The sequence below is a fragment of the Puma concolor genome, chromosome D3, assembly GCF_028749965.1.
Source record: "Puma concolor isolate L17-30 chromosome D3, mPumCon1.1.hap2, whole genome shotgun sequence".
Lineage (NCBI taxonomy): Eukaryota > Metazoa > Chordata > Mammalia > Carnivora > Felidae > Puma > Puma concolor.
Window position 1 is genome coordinate 77873403 of NC_141678.1, and position 25799 is coordinate 77899201.

The 25799-nt window shown below is 47.2% G+C and overlaps 1 protein-coding gene across 9 annotated transcripts in view; it reads left to right on the plus strand.

Moving 5' to 3' along the window:
* The window catches only part of ZNF532 (zinc finger protein 532), a 110095-nt gene extending 88268 nt beyond the window's left edge, over positions 1-21827 (plus strand). For all 9 annotated transcript variants that reach the window (XM_086683118.1, XM_086683120.1, XM_086683121.1 and 6 more), the window contains 3 exons: positions 15741-15853; positions 18186-18333; positions 19743-21827. In XM_086683118.1, the coding sequence (XP_086539244.1) occupies positions 15741-15853; positions 18186-18333; positions 19743-20237 (756 nt within the window). In that variant the 3' untranslated portion in view covers positions 20238-21827. The remainder of the gene's footprint in view (positions 1-15740; positions 15854-18185; positions 18334-19742) is intronic.
* The last annotated feature ends 3972 nt before the right edge of the window (positions 21828-25799 follow it).

Consider the following 25799-nt stretch of genomic DNA (forward strand, 5'->3'; position numbering starts at 1 on the left):
GTCTAAAGAAAAACCTGGCCTTCTCTATTAATTTCTTTTTTCTATTTTTTATTTTTATTTATTTTGGGAGCGAGCGAGTGCACACAAGTGGATGACGGGCAGAGAGAGGGGGCGACAGAATCCCAAGCAGGCTCTGCACCGTGAGCACAGAGCCGATGTGAGGCTTGAACTCACGAACCTGTGAGATCCTGACCTGAGCCAAAATCAAGAGCCCGAGGCTTAACTGACTGAGCCTCCCAGGCGCCCCTGTGTTAATTTCTTGTATTGTCACGGTGTGCATGTTTTCTGATTACACTGTGTGACGGGGCATGTTGTTATACATTCCATTGGATATTAAGTGTAAGACCCCAAATCGAGGGGTGTACAATAAAATTAGTAGCACACAGTAGGAGGCAGATGTGTAAATGTCTTAAGTCCCAGTAACTAGACCACTGGGCTTGCCTCTGAAAGTCTGTTAGGATTTAGAGCTCCCCCAGAGCCAGAGCTGCTGGGGGTCCTGGCGGGGCATCCCTGACAGGACCAGTTGCCCTGTGATCAGAGCCCAGGAGACGAGACCCACCGGCAGATGATGGAGCTTTAGGGCAGATGCCCACGCAGCCGCCGCGGTGATCTCGGGGGAGTACGAGTCCGTCTGTCCTGGGTGGGCCTCCCTGTGTGTGGAAGGTGGAGTCCGCGAAGCCCTTGGCCACCTCGCCTCGGCCTGCTCCATACCCACCCCCTCGTGTGGTTCCGGCCACACACCGTTTCCTTCCTCGCCTCTGCCTCCTGGTTCTCTCTGCCGGGAAACCTCTCATTGCCTGGTTAGCTCCTGTTCGGATGCAGCAGAAGTGGCCTGCGCCCGCCATCCCTCCTTCCCCTGTGTTCCAGGCACCTGGGACCGCCCCGGGCATAATACCTTCGGGGATTCCTCTGTTTTTTCCGCCTTCAACACACGGCAGTGTCCTCAAGGGCAGGGAGAATCCCGGCGAGTGAAAGTAGGAGCCCGGTCGGTATCGCGGAGAGACTGAAAGTGCGCCGCAGCCTCCCGTGGCGTGCCGGTCGTTTCGGCCTTCAGCGTGGCCGGTTACCCTCACTCCGTTTGACGACCAGAGATTGCACCTTTCGTTTTGCGGTGCCGCCTGGCGGATGGAAGCCTCTGGCCGGAATGACCGGCCCAAAGGGAATGGGTGGGCGTGGGCTCACTAAATAGGCGTTGGAAAATCACTTAAAGCACGGGCGCTGCAGGTACCAAACTGCGTCTTTGCACCTCAAGTGCGGCCCGTGCGGTGCTCTTCTAAAAGTCGCAGCAAGGCGTGCGAACGGCGACCGGTCAAAGCTGGGTGCTGGCCGGCACCACGGTGACTCAGATGTTTACGGACACTCGGCCGTTTGTGGTGCATTGCCCACCAGGGCTGCTGTTATTTTGGAGTCTGAAGAAGACACTTCCTCCTCGGGCTTTTCCTGTTTATCTCTCGAGGCGCGGGAGGTACAGGCTCCCTTGGTGTTGGGCTGGTGCTGTTACCAGACGGGAGACGTAATGAGGCTTGGGCCCGTCTCCTCTGGGTGAATGTTACCAGGCCTTGCCGGCTCAAGAAAGTTTCTTCTGAGGAACATCGCCTGCAGCCAGGGACTTAACTTCCCTTGTCTGCCACCGAGGAGCAGTTTTCATTCTGTCTGCTTCTACTGCCCCAAACTGATGTGCCCCCCAAACCCCTCTTCCTGTTATCTGTCAGAGCTCAGTCCCTTCTTGGGGAAGGAGAGTCGCTTCTTTCATGACTTGAGGTGCCCAGATCTGCCCTGGGGTTAGGTCTCTTTATCGGATCAGTGCTGACCATGGCCGTTAGGCTCTAGAATATTGGTACAGTATTGTGGTTCCGCTAAATTATGTGGGGAGACTTTGATGTACCTGTCCAGAAAGGCAACATCTTTTTGTAACTTTCTTCAGGAAAATACATCCCTAAATCCAACTGGCAGACCAGGTTTTTGGATTTTTTTTTTAAAGGATTAAGCACATGATTCTGTGTATAAGCCGATACCACCTCGGATCCCGGAGCCACCAGGAAATAATTTCACGTGCCATCAGTGGGGGTGGCAGGGGAAACAAAAAGCCATTCCAGCCATAATTGACTTGATGAGGAACCGTACAATAGCCCTGGAAGGTAACTGAAACCAGGGAGAAAATAACCTGTCATCAGGCAGTTTTAATGGTAGCTTTGTTGATCTCTGTGCTCACTTGCTTACTGTTTCAACTTGTTTCCAGATTTCTGACGGATCATCTGATAAAAAACAGTGATTATCTTGAAAAGGAATGCCTGGTTCCTTTTGCCTTTTGATTTGTGGAAATAAATAATCCTAGAAGGATTTTACAGAAGTCTTCAGACAGTATAATTTACATTTCTTTATGCTGTAGTAATATCCGTAGTGTCATAAAATAGTGATTGTGGGGGGAAAAGATTTTTCACAGTGACCTTTCATCTATTTAGATTGCTCTAAGAAAAATGTTTATTTATTTTGAGCGCAAAGGAGAGGCAGAGAGAGAAAGAGAAAGAATCCCGAACAGGCTCCACGCTGTCAGCGAGAGCCTGACGCGGGGCTCGATCTGAACCGAAATCAAGAGTCGGATGCTTAACCGTCTGGGCCACCCAGGCGCCCCTAGATGGCTCTTTAATTAAAAAGGACAAAAAGGCTGTACTAAAGATTACATTCTACATATTCTTTCCCGTGATCCCCTCTTGAGGACTGGATTCTCTGAGAAGAGAAATAACAGAGGGATAATGTGTCACCCATCCATAAGCATGCATTTTAGGACCCGAAGAGGCTTAGAAGATGGGACAAAAGACCCTTGTAAGTAGAAGAAGGGGAGCGAAGCCGGACCAGACCCCAGAGAAACTGGCCGCAAAGATTTTTTTTTTTCGTACTCGGGTCTTTGATCCCCAAACGTCTTCGGGGGTCAGTGAAATGTGGCAGTGAACAGCTGACAGCACCTGTCAGTGCTGTTTTTCTCAGTGTGACAGAGAGTAAGGATTTCTTGCGTGAGGACCTTTAAGGACGTGGGTGTAGGAGGATGGGAGCCCGAGTCCAGTGAAAGGGAAGAGGCACGGGGTCCATTTCGGGTCTGTAAGCAGAGCTCTGCGGGGTGTCGCCACCAGCCAGCGGAGGCAGATACGGACGTCCGGGGCTGACGCGTGCCCATGGTCACCCCGCGACACCCCAGCAGTTGCCACGAGGGTGGAGGCCTTGTCGCAGGATCGGCCTTTTGTTCAGCGCTCCCTTTCCCGCTGCCTGAACACCTGACATGGCTCCGGGCACAGAAACCGCGGTGGGGACACGTTCCTCGTCTGCTCCGGGTTTGGCCTTTCCTTCATCGGCCTTGATTACAGTTCTGTGTCTTAACTTTTTCAGTCGTACAACGTCCTCAGCGAACCGGTTCGTCTCAGGACGAGAAAGTTAGAAGACCGGCTTTGTTTGTTGTCGTTTTAAGCAAACATGGCAACTAGCACGTACTTGTCCTTGGGAAACACTATTCATTTCAAAGCTGTAACCTCAATCATCGAGACGCGGTTCCGTGATACTGGTGGCTCTCGGGACGTGTTCCCAGCATGTCCTGTGAAAAACAAACCCTTCTCCTTACTTTGTAGTTACTGCTTGTTTTTTTTCCAGATTGATTACCTGCTGTGTTAAATAGGTTTGGTTCTCAGTTATTGACTTGCCTCTGTTTTCTTTAAGCGTGTGAGACAGGGGGCTAAATCAGGGTTGGCAAACTGGGGTTCACAGGCTGGCCACCTGTTTTTGTAAATAATTTATTGAAACACAGCCACACCCACTCATTAATGTACCCTCGTGGCTGCTTTTGAACTCCAAAGCACAGTTCAGTAGCTGCGACAGACTTTACGGCCTGCGAAGCTTAAAATATTTACTGTCTGGCCCTTTACAGAAAGTCTGCCAACCTCTGGTCTAAATTTGTACTCTGTGTTTAAATATTTCCCCAAAGCCACTCCATTCCAATTTGTAGAAACTTGGATGGTTTAGTAGTCAGAAATTGTTTTTCTTGATATTTTCAGACATGTGGTCTGAGTTTCCTATGCTGTGCTCATCTACCTACCCATTTATTTGTATTTTCTTCCATGTAGTGAGACCAGAGGATCTCCCTTGTGTCCTAGATATGAAATTCTCAGTAAGGACGTATAGAATTTATGACCCACAGTATTCCACACTTTGGGGGAAGGCTACTTGCCTGTGTAAAAGACCATTTTCTAGGAGAGCGTGGGGGTGGCTTGGGTAAGCGGGTTTGCTTCTTATGACTGACCCTCTATAACTGTGGGTGATATTCATGCAAACAGAATGGGAACGCCCAGTTTGGTGGGTACATACGATATCTGGAGCTAACGTGAACAGATGAAGAAGATAAAATACATACGAAACACGATTGTTTACTTTTTTTAATACGTCCTCGTGAAAAGTTTTAAGACTTCTCTGAGTGAAGATTATACCTTTATTTATTTAATACATATGCTGATGATGTTACATATTTCTTCAGTGGATTTCTTTTTTTAAAAGCAACTGTAGGGGCACCTGGGTGGCTCAGTCAGTTAAGCGTCTGACTCTTGATCTCAGCTCGGGTCTCGATCTCATGGTCGTGAATTTGAGCCCCGCTTGGGGCTCTGTGCTGAGTGTGGAGCCTACTTTACAAAAAAAGGAAAAAAAAGGGCAACTTGATTGGGTTATAACTTATATGTAATCTTAGTACCTTTCTATTCTGTAGAACAGCTAACTTATTTTATAGGAGACCTATTCGACTATAGATTTTTTTTTTTTTAACCTGTTCAGGTTATCAGTCTTTCCTGTTTATTTCTCATTTTCGAGTCTTTGGTTTGTCTGGGCACTTGGCACATTACAGGAGTAATGTCAATTCTGAAACTGTTTAGAACAGGTCATTCATTCATAGTTTGAGGATGTTTAACTTTTTTTTTTTAATTTTTTTTTAACTTTTTTTTTTATTTATTTTTGAGACAGAGAGAGACAGAGCATGAACAGGGGAGGGGCAGAGAGAGAGGGAGACACAGAATCAGAAGCAGGCTCCAGGCTCCGAGCCATCAGCCCAGAGACCGATGCGGGGCTCGAACTCACGGACCGCGAGATCGTGACCTGAGCTGAAGTCGGACGCTTAACCGACTGAGCCACCCAGGCGCCCCGAGGATGTTTAACTTTTTTTTTTTTTTTTTTTTTCCAACGTTTATTTTTATTTTTGGGACACAGAGAGACAGAGCATGAACGGGGGAGGGGCAGAGAGAGAGGGAGACACAGAATCGGAAACAGGCTCCAGGCTCTGAGCCATCAGCCCAGAGCCCGACGCGGGGCTCGAACTCCCGGACCGCGAGATCGTGACCTGGCTGAAGTCGGACGCTTAACCGACTGCGCCACCCAGGCGCCCCGAGGATGTTTAACTTTTAATCATATTTGTTCTTCTGTGTATACCACTTTTTAATTCTATGAACATTTACCAAGTTGCACAACATTTGCTATGGTCGAGAACAAATGATATAATTCTTGCCCTGGAGATGCTTCCAGTTGGGTAGAAAAAGAAAGCAAAAATATTTTAATTTTTTAATGTTTATTTTTGAGAGCATGAGCAGGGGAAGGGCAGAGAGGGAGACACAGAATCCGAAGCGGGCTCCAGGCTCTGAGCTGTCCACACAGAGCCCAACACGGGGCTCGAACCCACAGCCCATGGGATCATGACCTGAGCTCAAGTTGGATGCTTAGCCGACGGAGCCACCCAGGCGCCCCAAATGCATAAATATCTTAAACGCTGCAGCTAGTATGGGTCTTAGAGGAATCACAAGGTGGTATGTAATTAAAACTACGTGAAGGGTGCTTCCAGTTCCGATTTCGGCGCAGTGCTTGGGTCCAGGCTCTGTGAATAGGGGAAGAGAGAGAAGGTACGGCCCAGCCTTGAAAGAGGTCGGAGGAGGACAGAGTGAAGTTAAAAATTAAAGTTGCATGTGATACGTGGAAGAGAAGAAGGAGGAGCACCTAAGGCCCAAGGAAGCAGCGATGTGAGCATCACTGTGTCTTGGGGGGAATGGCAGGGTTTGCAAATGCCAGGGAAGGCTTCACAGCAGAAATACTACCTAAGTAGGTTTTTGGAGGATGCACGGGGGGAATTCACCCAGTGTACGAGCAGCAAAGCAGAGTGCGGGTGTGCACAAAGCAGTGTGACCTTCTAAGTGACCGCCAGCTAGTAGTGGAGGGAGGGGGTTGGTGAGGTAGGCAAGTCCAAAGACCTTAGCCCTTGAAGGTGTCGAGAACCCCAGATGGGTTTTAGGCAGGGAAGCGACATGTGGAAGCATGTGTCTCCAGTGGTTTGCTCTGGTAGCTGTGTGGGATGTGGGCGAGGGAAGGAGAGGCTTGTGGCTGGAGAGGTCAGGAAGTCCACCAAGGGGCCGAGAGGTGAGCCGGCTGAGGGGGCCAAAGGGCTTGAATGGGCCTCCGGGAGAGGGAAGGCTATTTCTGAAGGGCAAGGGGCGTGGCGGGGAACGTGTCACTGTCTTCAGAAGATGTGAATTTGGGTGGCTTTGCAACATTTATGATGTCCTAGGAGACGTGGTCAGAATGGTGGGTTGAGGGTTGGATTGTGGATGGACCGTCTTAAAAGCCAAGAAGTTTGGGTTTTGTGTTACACGTAAGGAGAGACAGGCAGTGAAAACCCCTTTGCCTCTGAACGTGCATACCGTGCCCTCTCCTGTTACAGAAGGTGACTTATGTCCCCGGAAGGCCCATCCCTCTGTCTGTGCGCTCCATCCAGCCCCCTTTCTGGCCCCTGGAGGACGTCACAAGCACACGTGTCTGCTCCTACCTGGGTCTTCAGCTTTTCCCGGATCGTTCTCAGAATCCTAAAGCTTGCCATGGGGCCTCTTGTCCTGACAGAACAGCCTTCCTGACCCACTTGCCTACTGCCTTTTTTCCTCTGTTTCCCTTTATGGCAAACGTCCCTGAGGTCACTTTCCATCGCTGTGTTCTCCATGCCACTCCATGTTCCCACTCCACAGAAACCGCGTGGCGAGGGACCCGCACCCGGGGTCTTGGCTTTATCAGTGATGTCACTTGACCTGTCTGAAGCGGTTGTCGCTAGGTTCTCCTGGAAATGCTTTACTAGGCCTCTTGGTTCTCCTCCTTCCTGCTTCATTGATAGCTCTTCTCGGTCTTTTCTTCTCCTTCCAGACTAGAAATGTTGATGTGCCCTTTATTCCCAGAAACTTCTCATCCAGGCCTGGGACTGACTTCCTTCCTTTCTTTCTTTCTTTCTTTCTTTCTTTCTTTCTTTCTTTCTTTCTTTCTTTCCTTCTTTCTTTCTTTCTTTCTTTCTTTCTTTCTTTCTTTCTTTCTTTCTTTCTTTCCTTCCTTCCTTCTTTCTTTCTTTCTTTCTTTCTTTCAAAAATTTTTTTAAATGTTTATTTATTTTTGAGACAGAGCATGAACGGGGGAGGGTCAGAGAGAGAGAGGGAGGCACAGAATCCGAAGCAGGCTCCAGGCTCCGAGCCATCAGTACAGAGCCCGATGTGGAGCTCAGACTCACGAACCGTGAGATCATGACCTGGGCCGAAGTCGGACACTTAACCAACTGAGCCACCCAGGTGCCCCCTAGGCCTGGGACTTTAAATGCCATCTGAACCTACCGACTCGCAGAATTGTATCTTTGGCCTGGACCTCTCCTCCGAGTTGCACACTTGAATCTAACCACTTAGTATGTCTACTCAGATCTCCAGTGGGCTTCTCGAATGTAATGTATTCAAAATATAATTCTTGATTCCTCTCCTCAAACCTGCTTCTCTCCTACTTTCCCATTCAGAAACTGGTAAAACTGTTCTACCAAGTGCCCTGCCAACGAATTTCGAGTGATATGAGCCCCTTCTTTTCTCTCCTTTGCCACCCACATTCAGCCCATCCACAGATCCACCTTTGAGATACATGCCAAATCCAGTCATTTGTCATCACCTTTACTTTCCAAACCCATGACACTTAAGTCTGTCGCCTCCACACTGGTTCTTTGCGTCTACACTTGGCAGCTAGAGTGACCTTGATCATATTATTACTCTGCTCAAACCCATTAGTGTCTTCCCATCAGGCATCATGGATGACCCATTGGTGTCTTCTGCTCACGTGTCATGCATGACACAGTCCCCGTGGTGGTCCACAAGGGCTGTGGTCTTGATCTGACCTCCTCACCTGCCATTCTTCTCCTGACTTCACTCCATAGAAAACCGTAGAAAGGATATGATGGGGCAGTTCACTGTAAATGGCTCAGGAACATATGGATAGATGTCCAGCATCCCTAGGCATTGAGGAAAAATAAAGTGCGGTTATAATATTCTACCTACCACTTTGGCAAAGTTGAATGGTGATCTGTAAGGCTTTTGGTGAGTGAGCCCTGACTGACATCGATGGGGTCCTTTTTGAGGACAGTTTGGCAAGAAGTGTCAAAGGGCCTTGACATTTTTCACAACTTCTAAACTAGGAAGACTTTCGGAAGTTCATACCACCGAAATAATTGGTTGACTACAGACACTTAAAAAACAATTTTTTTAAATGTTTATTTTGAGACAGAGTGCAAGCAGGGAAGGGGCAGAGAGGGGGAGACACAGAATCCGAAGCAGATTCCAGGGTCGGAGCTGTGAGCACAGAGCCCGACGTAGGGCTTGAACTCATGGGCCGTGAGATCATGACCCGAGCTGAAGTTGGACGCTTAACTGACTGAGCCACCCAGGCACCCCTGACTACAGAAATTTTTTTCTGCAGTTACTGGAGATTTGAAACAACCTAAATCATTAATGAGAGATAGTTAAATACATTATGGCCCATTTATACAATAGAATACTATGTTGTGTTAAGAAGACTGTAGAGAGATCAAAACGTGTAGCTGTATATGAAAATAAATCAAGTTGCAAATCAAGATGTATAGTATAGACTCATTCTTACAAGTACACGTGAACGTGCATCCAGAAGAGAAATGGGAAGGCTATGTATAGCTTAGAAATTGACACTGGTTACTGCAGTTGGTGAGATTAGAGGCAGTCTTTTCTCTCTTTCATTTTGTAGCAAGTGTTTGTTATTTTTTAGAATCGGAAACAGTAAGAGAAGGAAAATGAAGGCTGTGGTACCGAGATGCACTGTATATACTTCACTTCGAAATGGCAGCTGCTGGGCAGGGACTCAGTCAATTTCCCCTGTGTCTTCGTCACCCGCCCCCCTGACCGTAATAAGCACGGCACCTGCCCGAAGGTGGCGCCTTATCTGCAGTCACACAGGAAGACGTGCTCTTCCTCCTGTCTGCAAACCCCCTCCTGTCTGGATTCTCCCAGCTCATTGACTCCTGTCTTGCCTCTGTCCTCAATAGGTGCGTTTTTTCCGATCCTCTTATCAGTATTTAAACATGCTCCTGTCTGGCCCATCTTCCAAAAGCAAGCAGTGCTTGCCCTGTGTCCAGCACGTTATCCTACATTTGCTACGCTGTGATTACTCTGTAGTACCTGCTCGTATTTTTCCAGTAGGTAATTGTGTATTTGGTTATTTCCTTTATTCCTCCACACAGTAAATATTTACTGACTATTTTCTGTATGCCGAATGGCAGGGATATAGAGATGAGTGATTTATAGCTTCTAATTTCAGGGCGCTTACGGGGCACCGAAATTCCTCCTGAAATAGAAATTAAAAACTAGAAACTTACAGAGGTGCGGGTTTTTCTTTAGAGGCAGAGGTCTACTGTGTATGTAGGTGTTTTGTCCACTGAAAATCTTTTACCTTAACACCATGAGTCATTAGGGAACTGCAAATTAAAACCACAATGAAATACTTCGAACCACCCTGTAGAATGGCTACAATAAAATCACAGTCCCAACTGCTGGAAGGTGGCAGGACAGAGCTGGAGCTCTGCTCTGTTGCTGGTGGAAACGCAGAGCACAGCCATTCTGGGAAGCGGGTTGATAGGACTCCGTAATCTCATTCCTAAGCCTTCACCCAAGAGAAATAAGAGTATACGTTCAACCAGAATCTGTACATGCGTGTTTGTAGGGGCTTTAATTCCTAATTCCCAAAAGCTGGAAACAGCCTAGAGGTCCTTCACCTGGGACGCAGATTCACGAAGCGGAGCCGATCCATAGAATCTGTGGAATGCTGTCCCGCAGTGAAAAGGAACGGGTTGCCGATGCGCTCAACAGCGTGGATGAATGGCACATGTGCTGTGCCAGTGAAAGAAGCCAGACTCCAGAAACTACATGCTGTACTATGTGGTTCCATTTATGTGACAAATGGAAAACACAAAACCAGAGGCTAGAAAGCAGATCAGTGGTTGCCAAGAGCTGGATGTAGGAAGAAAACTTGGCTGTAAAGGGGCACAGGGGAATTTTAGAGGTGATGGAACCGCTCTGTGTCTATTTGTCAAAACTCCTAGAACTATACATGCAAACGAGTGAATTTTCCATTTTGTAAATTACACCTCCGCAAACCTGCTGTGGAATTTTTTTGAGGCAACAGAAGAAAATTTTGTTGGTGGTGGTGGTGTGGGCTATATTCACATTGTTCAACAGTCTAGATAGTATGAAAGAAGACAGCAAAAAGCCTCATTCCTACCCTGGCCCACCCAGCACCACTAAGTTTGTTATTATGGATCTTGAAGTCTCTCTTATGCCAGGATCATCGTACATGCATATATGTTCTCTTTTTACTTCTTTCGAATGCAGAACACAGCTTGTGGATATCATAATTTTCTGCACTGGTCCCTTCCCGTAGTAGGTAGTAAATAGTTCCTTTAGTATCAGTGTTTCAAGGTCTTCCGTTATGAGCACATATAATTTATTTAGCCAATTCTCCCTTCACGGGGCCGGATTCTTCCCATCTTTTTCATTATATGCAGTGCTGCACGGAATAACCTTATACATACAGTCAGTTCTGCTAGAACACTCGTGTTGGAAACAGATTTGTTCTAACGCGGTTGATCTGTCAGGGAACGGTCGGAGCTTGATGTGGGTTCTGAGCTCGCTCACGTGTGACCCCATCCCTGAGAGAGACACTCGGTGAGCACAGAAAATCGTGGAATGGACCTGTGTCGGAATCCACAACACACACGCACACACGTCAGACTGTCGTCAGCGACTTCACCTCCCCGTTGAGTCACACTGCCTACCCCAGGTGTTACACCTTCCCTCCGACCCTCAGATTTCAGGTAACCCTCCTTCCTCCACTTCACAGAATCCCAACAAGCCACAGCCCTCCCCCACCCAGTTGCACAGGATCCTGCTGTTAAGTGCGTCACCAATAGTTTTCGGGTGTTAGGCCCTTAACTGCGTTTTTGCTGGAAGCCCTGTGGTTCTTTGTTGCATGATTTTGCTTATTGTAGTGATTTGTGACCCACGATACATGTTTATCACATTGTACAGGACTGACCATACCGTGTGCGGGTATATCTGTAGAATAGATTCCCAAGTGGAAAGGTCCAGAGTTTTAGGAGTTATATCCTGTGGGATCACTGTTGGCACAGGTTGAAGTCTATACAGGTGGTTGGTTTTTCCTTTTTCACAGAAAGTGTTTACGATCGAGCTGAAGGGTATGTGTCAGCACTACTTGGGAATAATACCACTCCTGTTCATCCTAAATGTGTGGGTGATTCTGGATGTGTGATGGTAATTAAGGAAGCTCTTCACATGTTGGTGGGAGGCAAAGAACCTCATGGAGGCAGGAATGTCTGAGGTGGGGACTTTTCTCCCTCTGACTTCTTCAGGGTCACCTGAAACAGAAAGAGGGCTTCAAGCCAAGAGACAAGAAGGGACTAGTTACCAGAATGGGCAGTGTCTGGTTGTGAGAGCCCATGGCGATCCAAAACACATTCACCAAGTGCCATCCAGAAAGAATGGCCTTCAGGGGCCTTGGAAATCCCAGAGCTCAGACCTTGAGCCCAAGGCTAGGGCGCGCAGAGCAAAGGAATTTGCTAAGAGAAACCACTGCTTTCCTAAAGAATGTGAAGGTAAGAGAGGCAAAAATGGGAAATTAGGGAGAAAGTGTAGGAAATGCACCCAGGTATTTGTTTCATGGACATTTAAAGTTTTCAAAAATACTCAGACCCTGCCAGCTTATTCGTCCACCATTTTTTTAAAGAGCTCTCTTTAAAAACAAAATATCTCCTCATTGAGCGGGAAAACCCAACTACAAAAAGTCCACGCCAAGGCCCAAGTTCCTTCAGTATCAGCTTGCGCCACACTGGGGCCAGGAGGAAGTAAATGACCTTGACAAACAGAAGGACAATGGCACTTGACGCTTTTTCGATACCGTTTTTTCCATTTTTGTTTGGTTGGTAAGAATTGCTTTCTGCGTCAGAAAGTGGCCGTGGGAGCTATTACAACACTGAAGATAAAAGTTACGAAAATAAATTAGGTAAAGCCCCTTTAAATAAGTTAGTATTTAAAACTGAACAAAGAAGGGAGTCACTTGTTTTCTTAGGTAATGGGAACACGGCAGGTTTGATCAGGAAGCTGGTGTTTAAACCTGTAATCTTCCTGTCACCAGTGATTTTGAAACCCTGCTCCATTGTTTGGGGATTTCACCGCTCGATTCTGCATTTTTTCATAAAGACGCTGGAAAAGAATATCTCACCCGTTGTCAGTTCTTTTTGAAAACAGTAATTATTGATTCAGCTGAGCTGCTCATTTAATTTATTACCTACTGAGGATTTCTTTATTGATATTTCTCCATTAAAATTTTGATTTGGGGGCATCTGGCTGGCCCAGTCACTGGAGCATGGGGACTCTTGATCTCGGGGTTGTGAGTTTGAGCCCCACAATGGGTATAGAGATTACTTAAACAAATAAAATCTGAGAAAGATTTTTTTAATTTAACATTAACATGATGATACCATAACAAGAAATGGAATTTTAAATTCTTCATCTTAATGGAAAACCCAGTTTGCATTCCTCTGAAGCCTCTTGCCTTTGTCATATAGTTAGAAAGATATATGTCCGTTCTCTACATGTTTTATGATGATTTGCTACAACCTTCTCGCTTTTAGAAAAATGCCTTGTGTTTTGACTCTTCTGGGTGATCTTAACATTGTCCATCTTCTACGTATAAAACTCAGTAGGAATTGGACATTAGACTTATGTACGTAGGCCTTCCGTGACTGTTCTTAAAGCTTTTTATTCTAAAGAAACCTCTTGGGGTACCTGGGTGGCTCAGTCGGTTAAGCGTCCGACTTCGGCTCAGGTCTTGATCTCGTGGTTTGTAAGTTCGAGCCCCAGGCTGGGCTCTGTGCTGACATCTCGGAGCCTGGAGCCTGCTTCAGATTCTGTGTCTCCCTCTCTCTCTGCCCCTCCTCCTATCATGCTCTCTCTCTCTCTCTCTCTCTCTCTCTCTCTCTCAAAAACAAACAAAAAAGAAAGCTCTTATTCTCTGGTTTCATAAATGCTAATCCAAGACTCTAGGGAATTGTCTATGTTATGTGATCAAGATGTTTATGAAGGAATACCTTTGGGAGAAGAGTGTGGCTCAGAGGCATTAGTTGGTTATTTGCTCTGTTCTCTCTCTCTCTCTCTCTCTCCTTCCCTCCCTCCCTCCCTCCCTCACAGACATTATTCTCATAATATCCCAGATTATATGCTCAGGAAAATGATAAAAGCAATGCTTTGGCACGGAGAAGAAATGTCCTCCTTTGCTTCTGCCTAGGTTTTTAAACACTTAACAGACTGATGTGTTTTATTTAAAAGATAGTATTTTCGGCTCTCTTAAAATGAATTTGGATATTTTATTGTTATTCAGAAAAGAATATTTATTGAGGATTTCTCTGTGTCCCAAGCACTGTGCTGACTAATTCACCACCAGCCCTTTCTTACCCCAGCACTCTCTGAGGAAGGCACTGTTGTGATCCCCACCCTACAGTTTGGGGACTGGATGTTTATGGAGACACTTTCCCAGGGTCATACGGTTCGATGCATGAGTGGTAGAGACAAGGTGCCAACCCATTTCTGGTTCTCCAGAGCCAAACCCAATCACCTAAATAGATTTGCTTACCAGTTTGAACAAGGGGCATATTTGTCAAGTGATTAATATAAAAACAATTATTTAAAATATTTATTCTTTCCGGGCTCCTGGGTGGCTCAATTAAGCGTCCGACTCTTGGTTTCAGCTCAGGTCATGATCTCACGGTTTCGTGGGTTCGCATCCTGCATCGGGCTCTGTGCTGGCAGCACGGAGCCTGCCTGGGATTCTCTCTCTCTGCCCCTCTCCCACTCATGCTGTCTCTGTCTCTCTCTCAGAAATAAGTAAATAAAACTTCCAAAAAAAAAAAAAAATTGTATCCTTTCTTTAACCACTTAGCCCACAATTGCTTTGCTTATCTCTTCTTCTTGCCATAAATAGTAATGTTATTTCACATGAGAACTTGTTTTTACTTCAACCCTATTTTTAATTTTGCCAAATTTTGTTCTATTCATGAGGCTGGCAGTTATTTCTTGATCGGATTTCCTTGTGATACGACACCGTTTCATTCGAGACTTCAGTGCATCTTGTACCCAAAGAACGTGCTTTTAGGTTAAGCCACTCATCTTCCAAGGGTCCACGTGAGAACGTGTTGAATTCACATAATCATGTCGTAGCCAAGTTAGGAAACTTTTAACTTCGGTTTTCATCTCTTGATAGCTTTCTCCTGCTCTGTCACTGTCCCCCGACCCTCATAGACACGGGCCGTGTATTCTAATGGCAGACTACATAAAGTGCTTTCCAACTTGTGCGTTCTTGAAATAACCAAATGGTAGTATTCAAGGGGCCTTTTGGAAAACTCTTCCCTTATGTAAGGAACAGTTACTTAATCATTGGGGGGACAGTCAAAATGCTTAAAATTAGCTTGAGATTTCATTTAAAAGGGCATATTGGACAAGTTAACATTCTCTCTGGATGTACCAAAGTAAGTAATGGTTTTATGTGGTGTTCACTGAAGAATTATGTTTCTGTATAGTATCTGCTAGCTATTTGTTTATTTGTTTATATCACAGCCAGGGGAGGGGCAGAGGGAGAGAGAGTCTCTGGCAGTCTCCATGCCCAGCGCGCGGGGCCCAAGCTCACAACTGACATGATCCGAGCCAGAATTAAGAGTCTGACGCTCAACCAGCTAAGACACCCAGGCGCCCCTTGTATCTGCTATTTAAAAATAACAGCTTGGGGCGCCTGGGTGGCGCAGTCGGTTAGGCGTCCGACTTCAGCCAGGTCACGATCTCGCGGTCCGTGAGTTCGAGCCCCGCGTCAGGCTCTGGGCTGACGGCTCGGAGCCTGGAGCCTGTTTCCGATTCTGTGTCTCCCTCTCTCTCTGCCCCTCCCCCGTTCATGCTCTGTCTCTGTCTGTCCCATAAATAAATAAAAACGTTGAAAAAATAAATAAATAAAAAATAAAAATAACAGCTGTATCTCTTTTGCAAAGAAATTTTATGTTTTCAGATATCTGGGGGTTTGTGTTGAGTCAAAACCATAAGTGTTTTGAGAAAAATATTTTAACATTTTGCTCTCATCACGTTTCTCCGATTCTCCAGAAATTAGTCCCTTCACGGTTACCCCACCCCTGCCCTTCGTTTTTACTATGTATTAAGAAGAATCTGTTAGTTTTGTCTTTGTATTGCGAAGCAGTGAGGATTATGTAACGCCAACTGTTACGAAAGAGTTCTTAATTTTTAAAGCAGTTCTGTTTTTGTTCTCTTAAGTGACTTTCTATCTCTTTTCTCCTAACAAAGCAAATGAAAAAACACCCTTGCCGCCAGTGTGACAAATCTTTCAGCTCCTCACACAGCCTGTGCCGTCACAATCGGATCAAGCACAAAGGCATCAGGAAAGTTTACACCTGCTCGTAAGTCCTCATTTCTAACGTGCGAAGCACGGTAAAAGGATAATGCTGGAACTTTTCTACGGCTTTTCATATTTTGCCATTAACGCTCCATTTCTGTGCTGCAGGTTATAGATTTCACTTTTCAGTGCTGTTCCATTGTTGCGACATAGCAGTTTCTCGACTGGGCCATAACACTTAAAAAATAGTAAAATAAACAGGAGTTTCTGGCATACCCTGTGTACGTTCCTGGGTCCTTACCTGTTGTCCAGAGGGATAGATTTTATATACCTGAGCGTTTTGGAGAAGTGGTTGCTTTGCAGGTGCACAGGTGAATGAGATGCTTTTTGGTCTCTATAAGCGCAGGGATTTGCCAGCTTTGATTGGCAGGTTGATTGTCCAGTTGACTGGTTCAGAGCAGACCCTGATGGGGCCCGGTCGGGGACTGTGTCCTAGGCCGGACTGTTTTCCCTCATGCAGGGGCAGCCTTTTCCCAGCGCACACATTTGGCTCAGAGGTCAAACTCAAGGAATGGAGTAGGCCAACACACCGAGTGGGTGGTGATGCCACTCTGGACAGTCCTGAGCTACCTCTTTGGATATGAAAATCGGAACTTGTTATATCGTTAGTGAAAAAGCTTTATCACCCACTCAACCAGAACATGCCTCAAGTGAGCTGGTAACAGGCTTACTTACTTTAAGGCACTTCTCATAACAGGGAGAGAACTAACAGACACAGAAGCCATGTAGCCAGCACGTAGCGTGTGACACGATCAGAGCAGGGCACAGAGGACCGTGTGTCTCAGGACACGCGTGATGGTTGGCTGTCTGTTCCTCAAGGCTTCACTATTCTTGATTAGTTAGGGAAAGTTGCTCGGGTAGGAAAACCGGGACGTAGACAACTCCTGCCGTGAAATTAAAGCCGGGAGTGATTTCGGTGAGGTGAGAACATTCTGTGAATCAGGCCTGCATGTTTGAGACTGCGCCGGAAGGATGGGAGGACTTAGAAGGAGGCCCTGGCTGAGAAGAAGGTAGGAAGGGAGTCTGGCGTGGCTTAGTCCTTCCTCCTCGGACGGGTTTTGTGTATTTCTCCCCGGAGACACCGTAAGGCAGTAAGATGCTCGGATCGTCTGGCCGATTTCCTTTGTGGTGCGGGGTTGGCACGGGCTCCCAGGGCTGCCCCTGCCGGGGAGGGGGGAGTCTCTAACACGAAATTATCAGGGTGTGGGGCCAATCATTACAACATCTCCAGAAGGCTTTTTGAAGGCAGTAAATTTGATTCTGTGTAAGACCATGAGGTATTTTCACCCTCCTTCACTGCAGTGGATTCTTGATGTCTGCCTTATGGCACCTATAGTCACCACAGTCATTCACTTCTCTTTCTTTTTTTTTCCCTAAACCTGTTTTTGGTCCATTGCATTAAGAAAATGGCGAATTCATATCTTCTAAAGAAAAACTATTCATAAATGACAGGTTTGGGTCCCCCCCCCCCCAGAGATGAAATGAAAACTTAAAAGATTGACCTATATTGGATATCTGTTGGGTTTTCTACATTTCAGTCAACTGAATGAACACATGAATTTCAGTGCTGTGATACCGAGTTTGTGCCCTGGTGAGGAATTTAACAGGGCCACACACCCTGTCTTCTCTTTGTTATGGCGGAGTGGACAGGAATAATTAACATCCACATGAAGGAATCCGGGAGGGACTTTTTCCATATTAAAGTATCTCTTATGCCATAAATTTTGAGGGAACACGGAGTCATTGTAAAGAAAACTTCTGAAATTCGATACTCTCAATTTAAAAATGAAAGTCACCTAGAATTCTAAATGAAGTAATAGTTTAACCAGATCTAGAGAATAAGTAAACACCCCAGCCAAACTGAATTAGGCTGATCCTACCTAGACGCCAAAACCGACAGAAAGCTTTCTACAGAAACCGCAAAAATTTTTCTCACACGCTGGAAACTACAGTTCATGGCAGAACTACTGTTTCATTTTGGGCCATCGGTATTCACAAAGATCTTTGTTTGTTTGTTCGTTTAAGTTCATTTCTTTCCTTTTGAGAGAAAGAGTGAGGGAGGGGCGGAGGGGGGTGGAGAGAGGGTCCCAAGCAGGCTCTGCGCTGGCCGTCAACACCGAGCCCCACGTGGGGCTCAAACTCACGAACCGTGAGATCGTGACCTGACCCGAAGTGGGACGCTTAACCGACCGAGGTACCCAGGCGCCCCTCACACAGATCATCTTGACCCCGCTGAGCGTAGTGTTGGCTGGCGAAGGCCCCTTCGGTAGAGAGGGTGTTCTTCAGCGTGGGGTACTTTTCAGCAGGCAGGTTACCTCCTTGTCTTTGCCCCACAGGCACTGCCCAGACTCTAGGCGCACCTTTACGAAACGGTTGATGCTGGAGAAACATATCCAACTCATGCACGGAATCAAGGATCCTGACTTGAAAGAAATGACAGAAGCCACCAACGAGGAGGAAACAGAAATAAAAGAAGATGCCAAGGTCAAACATGGCAAATGTTCTCTTTACAGTGAAATTGTGTTGACTTGCTTTTTCCATTCACTCTCTTCGTTTAAGTTTCGCCGCAGTTACCCAGGACTGTGCGCAAAGCTTATAAAACAATAGGTCAGCTCCCCGTACACCCATTCTTATCTTTCATCTTGCCCCTAAAAGGTATTAAGTTTCTTCTACATCTTTCCAGAAGCAGCTTGAGGGATCTACTTGTGTACAGAAATGATAAAATTTTCTGTGGACGCTCATCAGTTGGCTCTTAGCCATAATGTAGAAAGCTAGATGCTTTTCTGGTTGGCAGTATGTTGGTCGTGAAAGGTACCAAGTAAAAATGAAGGGGTTCTCCTTAGTTTCGCTTCACGATGGTAAAAGATAAAACCATACATCTCTGCCTTATTTCTTAGGTCAGTGGCTAGCGAACTTGAGCCAGCAGTATGACCGTTAACGTGTGTGTTAGGCGTGTGTGTGGCAAGCGCGATCGGAGAGGCAGCAAGCAGTTCGGCAGACATTCAGGAGATCTCTCTGCGGGCTTTGGCACTGGGCTGTGTCTGGAATGTGCCTGGGTTACAGCCCGAGTGTGCGCGACAGGGGAGCCGATCACTGAGTAAAGCCTAATCAGAATACGAGTCAGACTAGTGTCTCGTTAGTTTGTCATCTTTTCCCCTCCAGTGGTGGGGGTGGGGGTGGGGATGGAATTAAAGGATGTACGTGCAGGGGCAGCTCCAGGTCAAGGCCATGTATGAGGGGTGCCCTGTCAAAAGGACAGAGAAGAGGTGGGCCGCAGAGCGGGCAGGAGGGGGTGTCCCTCTGGCTTGGACTTCTGGCCAGCTGGAAACGAGGGGATTTAATGTGGCTCGGATTTAGGCAGATGGGAGCGGGAGGGGAAGAGCATGGCCTGCGGGTCAGCCGTGTGACGGAGGTGAGTGTTCGGGAAAGCTCGGCTCCCAGACCAGCTGGGCTTCTAGCAGCTCTCCATCCCAGCCTCAGGAAAGGCAAAGTCCTGACCTTTTCTCTGCCCCGCCCCCTGCCTCCTGTCCACACCACCTGGTCACGGCTGCAGCCCCCTGGCCGCCCTTCTGTCCCCCAGGCTGCCTCCCGCCTCGGCTCCCCCGCCCCCCTGGACGCCTGTCCTCACTGCAGCGGGCCGCTGTGCAAACGTCACCCACACCGAGGCCATCTCTGACTGTGCCTTGCAACCTAACAACCCCGCCCCCTCTGCTTCCCACCCCCCATTCCATGCCCCGCTTTGCTTTCCTGGGGCCGCTGTGGGAGCCCCCGAATCCCGAAGCTCACACCACTTGTCCCAGCAGCTCTCGGGGCCTGGGAGAACTGGTGGTTCGTCACCCGCGGGGCAGAGCGATTTTCACGCGTGTCGTCCACGTTGTTCTCTTCCCTCCAAGGTTCCCAGTCCCAAGCGCAAGTTGGAAGAACCCGTGCTGGAGTTCAGACCGCCCAGAGGGGCGATCACCCAGCCGCTGAAGAAGCTGAAGATCAACGTGTTCAAGGTTCACAAGTGTGCCGTGTGCGGCTTCACCACCGAAAACCTGCTGCAGTTCCACGAACACATCCCTCAGCACAAGTCAGACGGCTCCTCCTACCAGTGCCGCGAGTGCGGCCTCTGCTACACGTCGCACGTGTCGCTGTCCAGGCACCTGTTCATCGTGCACAAGCTGAAGGAGCCGCAGCCGGTGTCCAAGCAGAACGGGGCCGGGGAGGAGAACCAGCAGGAGAACAAGCCCAGCCGCGAGGACGAGGCGCCCGACGGCGCGGTGTCAGACCGGAAGTGCAAGGTGTGCGCAAAGACGTTCGAGACTGAAGCTGCCTTAAACGCCCACATGCGGACACACGGCATGGCCTTCATTAAATCCAAAAGAGTGAGTTCGGCCGAGAAATAGCCACAGACCTTCCTGTAAGGAGAATCCCTGTCCACATTGGAATAAAAGAGACATTTTTGTTACAAAAAGTTTGCAGTATAATAGAGTTAACAGTACTGTCTAGGCTGTTGCAATATATTCTCTTCCAGTGTACCTTCTCCACCTGGTCGTGTATATCCTCCTCGATAAGTATGAAAACAGTATTTGAGTTTCAAAGAGTTTGTATATATTTAAATGAATAACTTTTTATACTCTTTGTTACATGTTTGTATCAGTATTTAGTGAAAAAATGTTTTGAGGTTTTCTTTTCTCGGTCTTTGGTTTTTTTGTTTGTTTGTTTGTTCCTTGGGTTTTGTTTTTTGTTTTTTGGTTTTTTTGGGGGTTAGACTTTTTCTTTTTGTACTGTTTCTTTAAACACAGAGTTCTTAGCAACAGGGGCAGTTCCTGAATTCAAATAAACCATTTTGTATGTTACAGATTTGAATGGGTTAACTAATTGCAGGCTAAGATAATGCCTTTTTTAGTGTTTTTAATTTTTAGAATTCACTATATAAATTGTAGGTATTGTGGGTCTCAAAAACACTAGGGACTTTTAAGTGTCTTAGCACTACCCTCAACGTGCCTGCTCTAAGCCGGCGAGTGCACCCGTCCCGGGCGACCGCACTCCGGCGTCTGGCATCTTCTTCCAGGCCACGCCCGACCGTGTTTAAAGCAGCCTGCAGGTAGCTTCCTTCCCAGTGATGGATCAAAACGTAGGCCAGGCCTCTACAGTAAAGCGCATGGATTATCCTCCGCTCCATTCCGGAACGGGGAAGAAGGGCGTTGCCAGGGGAAAACCAGGGGCTGGGGGTTTTTCTGGGCCGATCTGCAAGGCTGGCTGAAAGAACACAAGGAGATCAAGTCACCCAAGGGCTGGACTACTGTAACAGTGACACATATGTAGCTAGACCAGTAGATTTAGATAGTCGAGTTTTTGCCATGGAATTTATTAACTCTACGAAGACACAACTAAAAATATCAAGTATTTCTCTGGCTCTTGACAGGAACAAAGAAAAAAAACTCCCAGTTGACTTAACCCTTCTGAACCCTTTGCCGTCGAAAGAGCTGGCGTTTCCTGTTCTGGGGTGCTACTGCCAAACGTTCTGGTACTTGGAGTTGAGATGCACAACTCCACCTCCGACCTATCAATGCAGCAACCCGCGTGTCGCGATCGGCCGCTCGGTCACGCGCTGAGCCGCCCGGCCTCAGTTCGGTCATTTCAATAAGTCTCTTTAATATTAGTAGTTCCGCTTTATCAAAGCACAGCAGGGGTGGGCACTCCTCTGTCCCTTCCGTTTATAGTTCTCTGGGAGCGTTCCTATTTTTCAGTTTTCGTTTCTGTGTTTTCTTTGGCATTTTATACCTTGTATTTATCCCGGAACACGTTTTGTACTTTTTATTTTTACGAAAAAGGAATTCCGTTTTGTGTATATATAGGCACTTGCATGATACGCTGTAGTCAACGTTCGGTTCCTCGGAAGGTCTCGGCGCTGTCCGCTGTTACGCACTACATCCGTCATAACTGTATTAAACACATTTCGTATGTAAATAAACGTGGGACATTGGCCCTTGCGCTTCTGTGAGAGAGTCATTGATGGTGGGTCTCTGACATCTTCGTGAAGTTTAGGAAGCGAGTAGTCGCAGGGACAGGACTACAGGATGTTGCAGAACTCTTTCCCCCTCCGGAGAATGGCACGTGCGTTCTCGTTCGCGCTCAGCTCTTTTGTCGCTTTCTCGTTGACTGCCATCGATTTCGTGGGTATAACGCAAGGGCGTGATTAAGTATTCCCACGCTTGAAATTCAATTGCTGTTACTTGTTCTATTTATACTTGTATTGCTCTAAGGTGTATTCATAGCACTTTCATGTGTTTCTGCATTTGAACCTTGCAATAAACCTGTGCGGTGGGCCGCACGGGTCTTAATGGTCTAGTTTTACAGTTGAGGAAGCTGAGCTCCGATTCCGTTCTTTGCCTGAGCCCTCACAGCTGGTAAGTGGCTTTGCGTATTAGAACCCAGACGCTCTTGCTCGAAATCTTAGCGCTCGCTCTCTGTGTTTATGTACATATTGACAAATATTCATTTACTGAACAATAAAAAGTATGTGCGAAACACGACACTAGAATTTTTGTTTGTGGCGCTATCTGGCTTTTATAAGAGAAACCGGAAGTCTCTCTACTCTTAAATCCCCCAGAAATGCTTGCTAATGTAAAGTTAGCATCTCTAAATGCCTAGCTGAGCATCCAAGAAAGTTTCGAAAAATGCCCTGAGATCCAAAAGGAAAAAGCAGTAGAGATCCAGAGTAGCCCAGCACACAGGGCTGTAGCCACGGGAGGGAGCCTGGTTGATGGCACCTGGAGAGCGGCCTGGTGAGCGGGAAGACAGGTCGTGAAGAAATGACCTGGAATACAGCACACAGGTAAGGAGGTGGAACGTACGGACGAGCTTCGAAGTCCAGAAGGACAAAATAACAAGACTCCTAGGAGTTCCAGGAAGAGGGAGCGGAATTGGGAAGGGCCTCTGTGGACAATTCTTAGCCATTAACGGAAGACGTGAGTACTTGGGGGTAACATGGTGTACGTGCTGAACAGAAGCCCACGGTGGGACTCGTGAGTTGCACCCATTCTTCCTTGGCGGTAGACCTGGATAGGGCGGTGGATGCGAGCATTTGGGAAACGGGGCATATTCAGACCAAAGGCAGAAACTGGGGCATGCTCCGTGAATTCTTAGGAAGCCCGTCTCCTCTCTTGGGTGGGGAGGTGGAGCTGAGGCTTACAGGATAGGCTCAGGCCAACTTGTAAAGAGCCTTGAATGATAGATTGAGGGGTTTGTACTCAGATAATGGATATTTGGACAGGGGAGTGGTATAACCAGACTGGTCAGTGGCCGTGTTTAGGATGGATGGTGGAGGGGTGTTTCAACCACGATAGGTTAGATTATGCTGTGGTTACAACCCTAACTCTCAATGTCTTAAAACAGCAAGGCTTGGGGCGCCTGGGTGGCTCAGTCGGTTAAGCGTCCGACTTCGGCTCAGGTCACGATCTCACAGTTTCTGAGTTCGAGCCCCGTATCGGGCTCTGTGCTGACAGCTCGGAGCCTGGAGGCTGCTTCGAACTCTCTGTCTCCCTCTCTGTCTGCTCCTCCCCCGCTCATGCTCTGGCTCTCTCCTTCAAAAATAAATAAAAACATTAAAGAAAATTTAAAACAGCAAGGCTGGTTTCTTGGTCACCTTGGATGTTTGTTGTGGGTTGACTGGAGACATTGCTCCAAATCTTGTCCCCTTATCCCTCTGTCACAAAAGTTGCTGGTTCCCGTGGCAAAGGAAACATGCGATGAAATGCTGTGGCCCAGAAGTGATAGATGTTATTCTTCACAGCTCATTGGCCAAAACCAGTCACGTGTTCCCACCTCCTCACAAGGAGGCTGGGAGTACCATCCTACCAAGCGCCCAGAAGAGGAGGCTGCACATATTTGGGCAGCATAAATGGCCATCAAGGACCAACGTTTAAATCGGTATAGGCATGGTGTCGACCCAGCCATCGTCGTGAGGACTCAGCCCAGGGTGGGAAGGTCGGCCTGGAAAGGAGCTGTGCTTATAGGTGGCATTTTGGAAGTGGTACCAAGAGAGGATTCCGTGCCGTGGAACACAAAAGAGGGAACCAGACTTCTTTCTTTTGAGGTTTAGATTACTTAAATAGAAATACGGAAGTCAAAATGACAGCTGGTTATGGGAAAGTTTGCACTCTAGATATACACACAAGGTATGTTTTTGTTGGACGATTTTATTTTATCAGTAATTGAGTAACAGTAATGCATAAAGAAGAATGCCAACAAGGTGATGAAGACTAATAAAATGAAAGGAAGACATCTGCTCAGACTTCCTGGCGTAGACCACTTCTTCCTCCCAAACACATTCTCTGCCAATTCTTGGCTCCTGCTCCAGGAAGTATTCCAAAGAACAACTGTTCCGCCCCGAAGCTCCGGTGGGCGCTTCTCCAGGTCAGAGGGCTAGTGAGTGCTGTCCCAGGGTCTTTGACCAACAGGGAAATTTACTGTTGGAAACTTTGGCCAAGGTAAATATATTATTTCATGTTACTATATTCATCATGCTGTGAGCACTGGTCTTTTGTTTTAGAGAGAGAGAGCGGGGGTCTAGAGGGGCAGAGGGAGAGAGAGAATCCCAAGCAGGCTCCACATGCGAGGAGCACGAGGTAGAGGTCCATCCCACGACATTGGGATCATGACCTGAACCCAAACCAAGAGTTGAATACTCAACCGACTGAGCCACCCAGGCACCTTCTTTTTTTTTAAGAAGCCCAAGCAGAAGGGGTGGGGGGGGGGGGGCGCGTGTGTGGAAGAAAATACAGTTGGAGAACTTTGTAAAATAAAATATGACTTACTGGAACCATTGAACTATCCAAAGAATGGTCTGAAAATAAAGAGGGATGTGCTAACTGTGGAATGCTGCTTGTACCATTTATAAATGTTACACCAAAACACGCTCCCCTTGGTAATCAGAAGCCATCAGGGTCCCATATTGGAGCTCTTCATTCTAAGTGTACGTTTTCTAAATAAGGAACCTAGAGTTTGTTACCTTAAAAACTTGGCTCCTATCTGCCCGATTCATTCTTTGCTTAAATGGACCCTTGAATCTCCTTGTGTACTTCGAGTTTCTTTTTGCAGTTCTGAACCTCCTATCCCTACAGAGTTCATTGTCAACTTTTGGGATAGGACAGTGTGCACTTAGATCTTTGCAAAGAGCCTCTCTTTCTTCGCCAGAAGCTTCTGGACTAGCCAGTTGTATTTCCATTGTCACCGTTGCCCCCAAACCTCCTATTTTGAATAGTCCAGCCTTGGTCCACACGATTTGGCTAAGAGGCTGAATCTGAAACTTGACTACTGCTAAGTTTTCCCTATAAAACAGAACATTCTCTTTTCACATCTGTTTCTCCCTCCTACTGTCCTGGTAGATTTTGATGAACATTTTAGTAGACTCAGTACAGTGGATGATAAAGCTGTCCTCAGCCTATGTTTTTCTGGGGGTTTGCTCATTTCTATTCACTATCTTTATTGGAAAGGTGATCTGGGAGTGCCCAGCATTAGATCCTTTATAAATTAGGCTCTTAGCAGGACACAAATAGCACACTAAGAAAGGTTTAACTTCAAAGAAATTAAGGAAGGGATTATCGCAGAAGGTGGGGCCTGGAGGCACCCTGGGACTTAGCAATGGTGGGGAGCCCTTATCAGCCCCAGGCCTGCCGAGCAGGGCCGGGCCTAGAGCCACGGTGAAGCGAGGAGGGTGTGGGATGGAAATTAGAGGGAAGCTCGTTGCCACCCACTCAGAGATTTCCTGCCATCACCTCCCACTGGCCAAAGCCAGTCTAGAAGACAAGCCCCAGTAACCCGGAATATCAGTGTGCTGGGCACAGAGCAGGACAGAGAAGTAGGCACAATGGATCTGGGGTACGGGAACATTATAACGATCAGACGCCTCGCACAAGCTTTCAGAAGTGCGCGCTTTGTACGTGTTCCATTGCCTACACGCA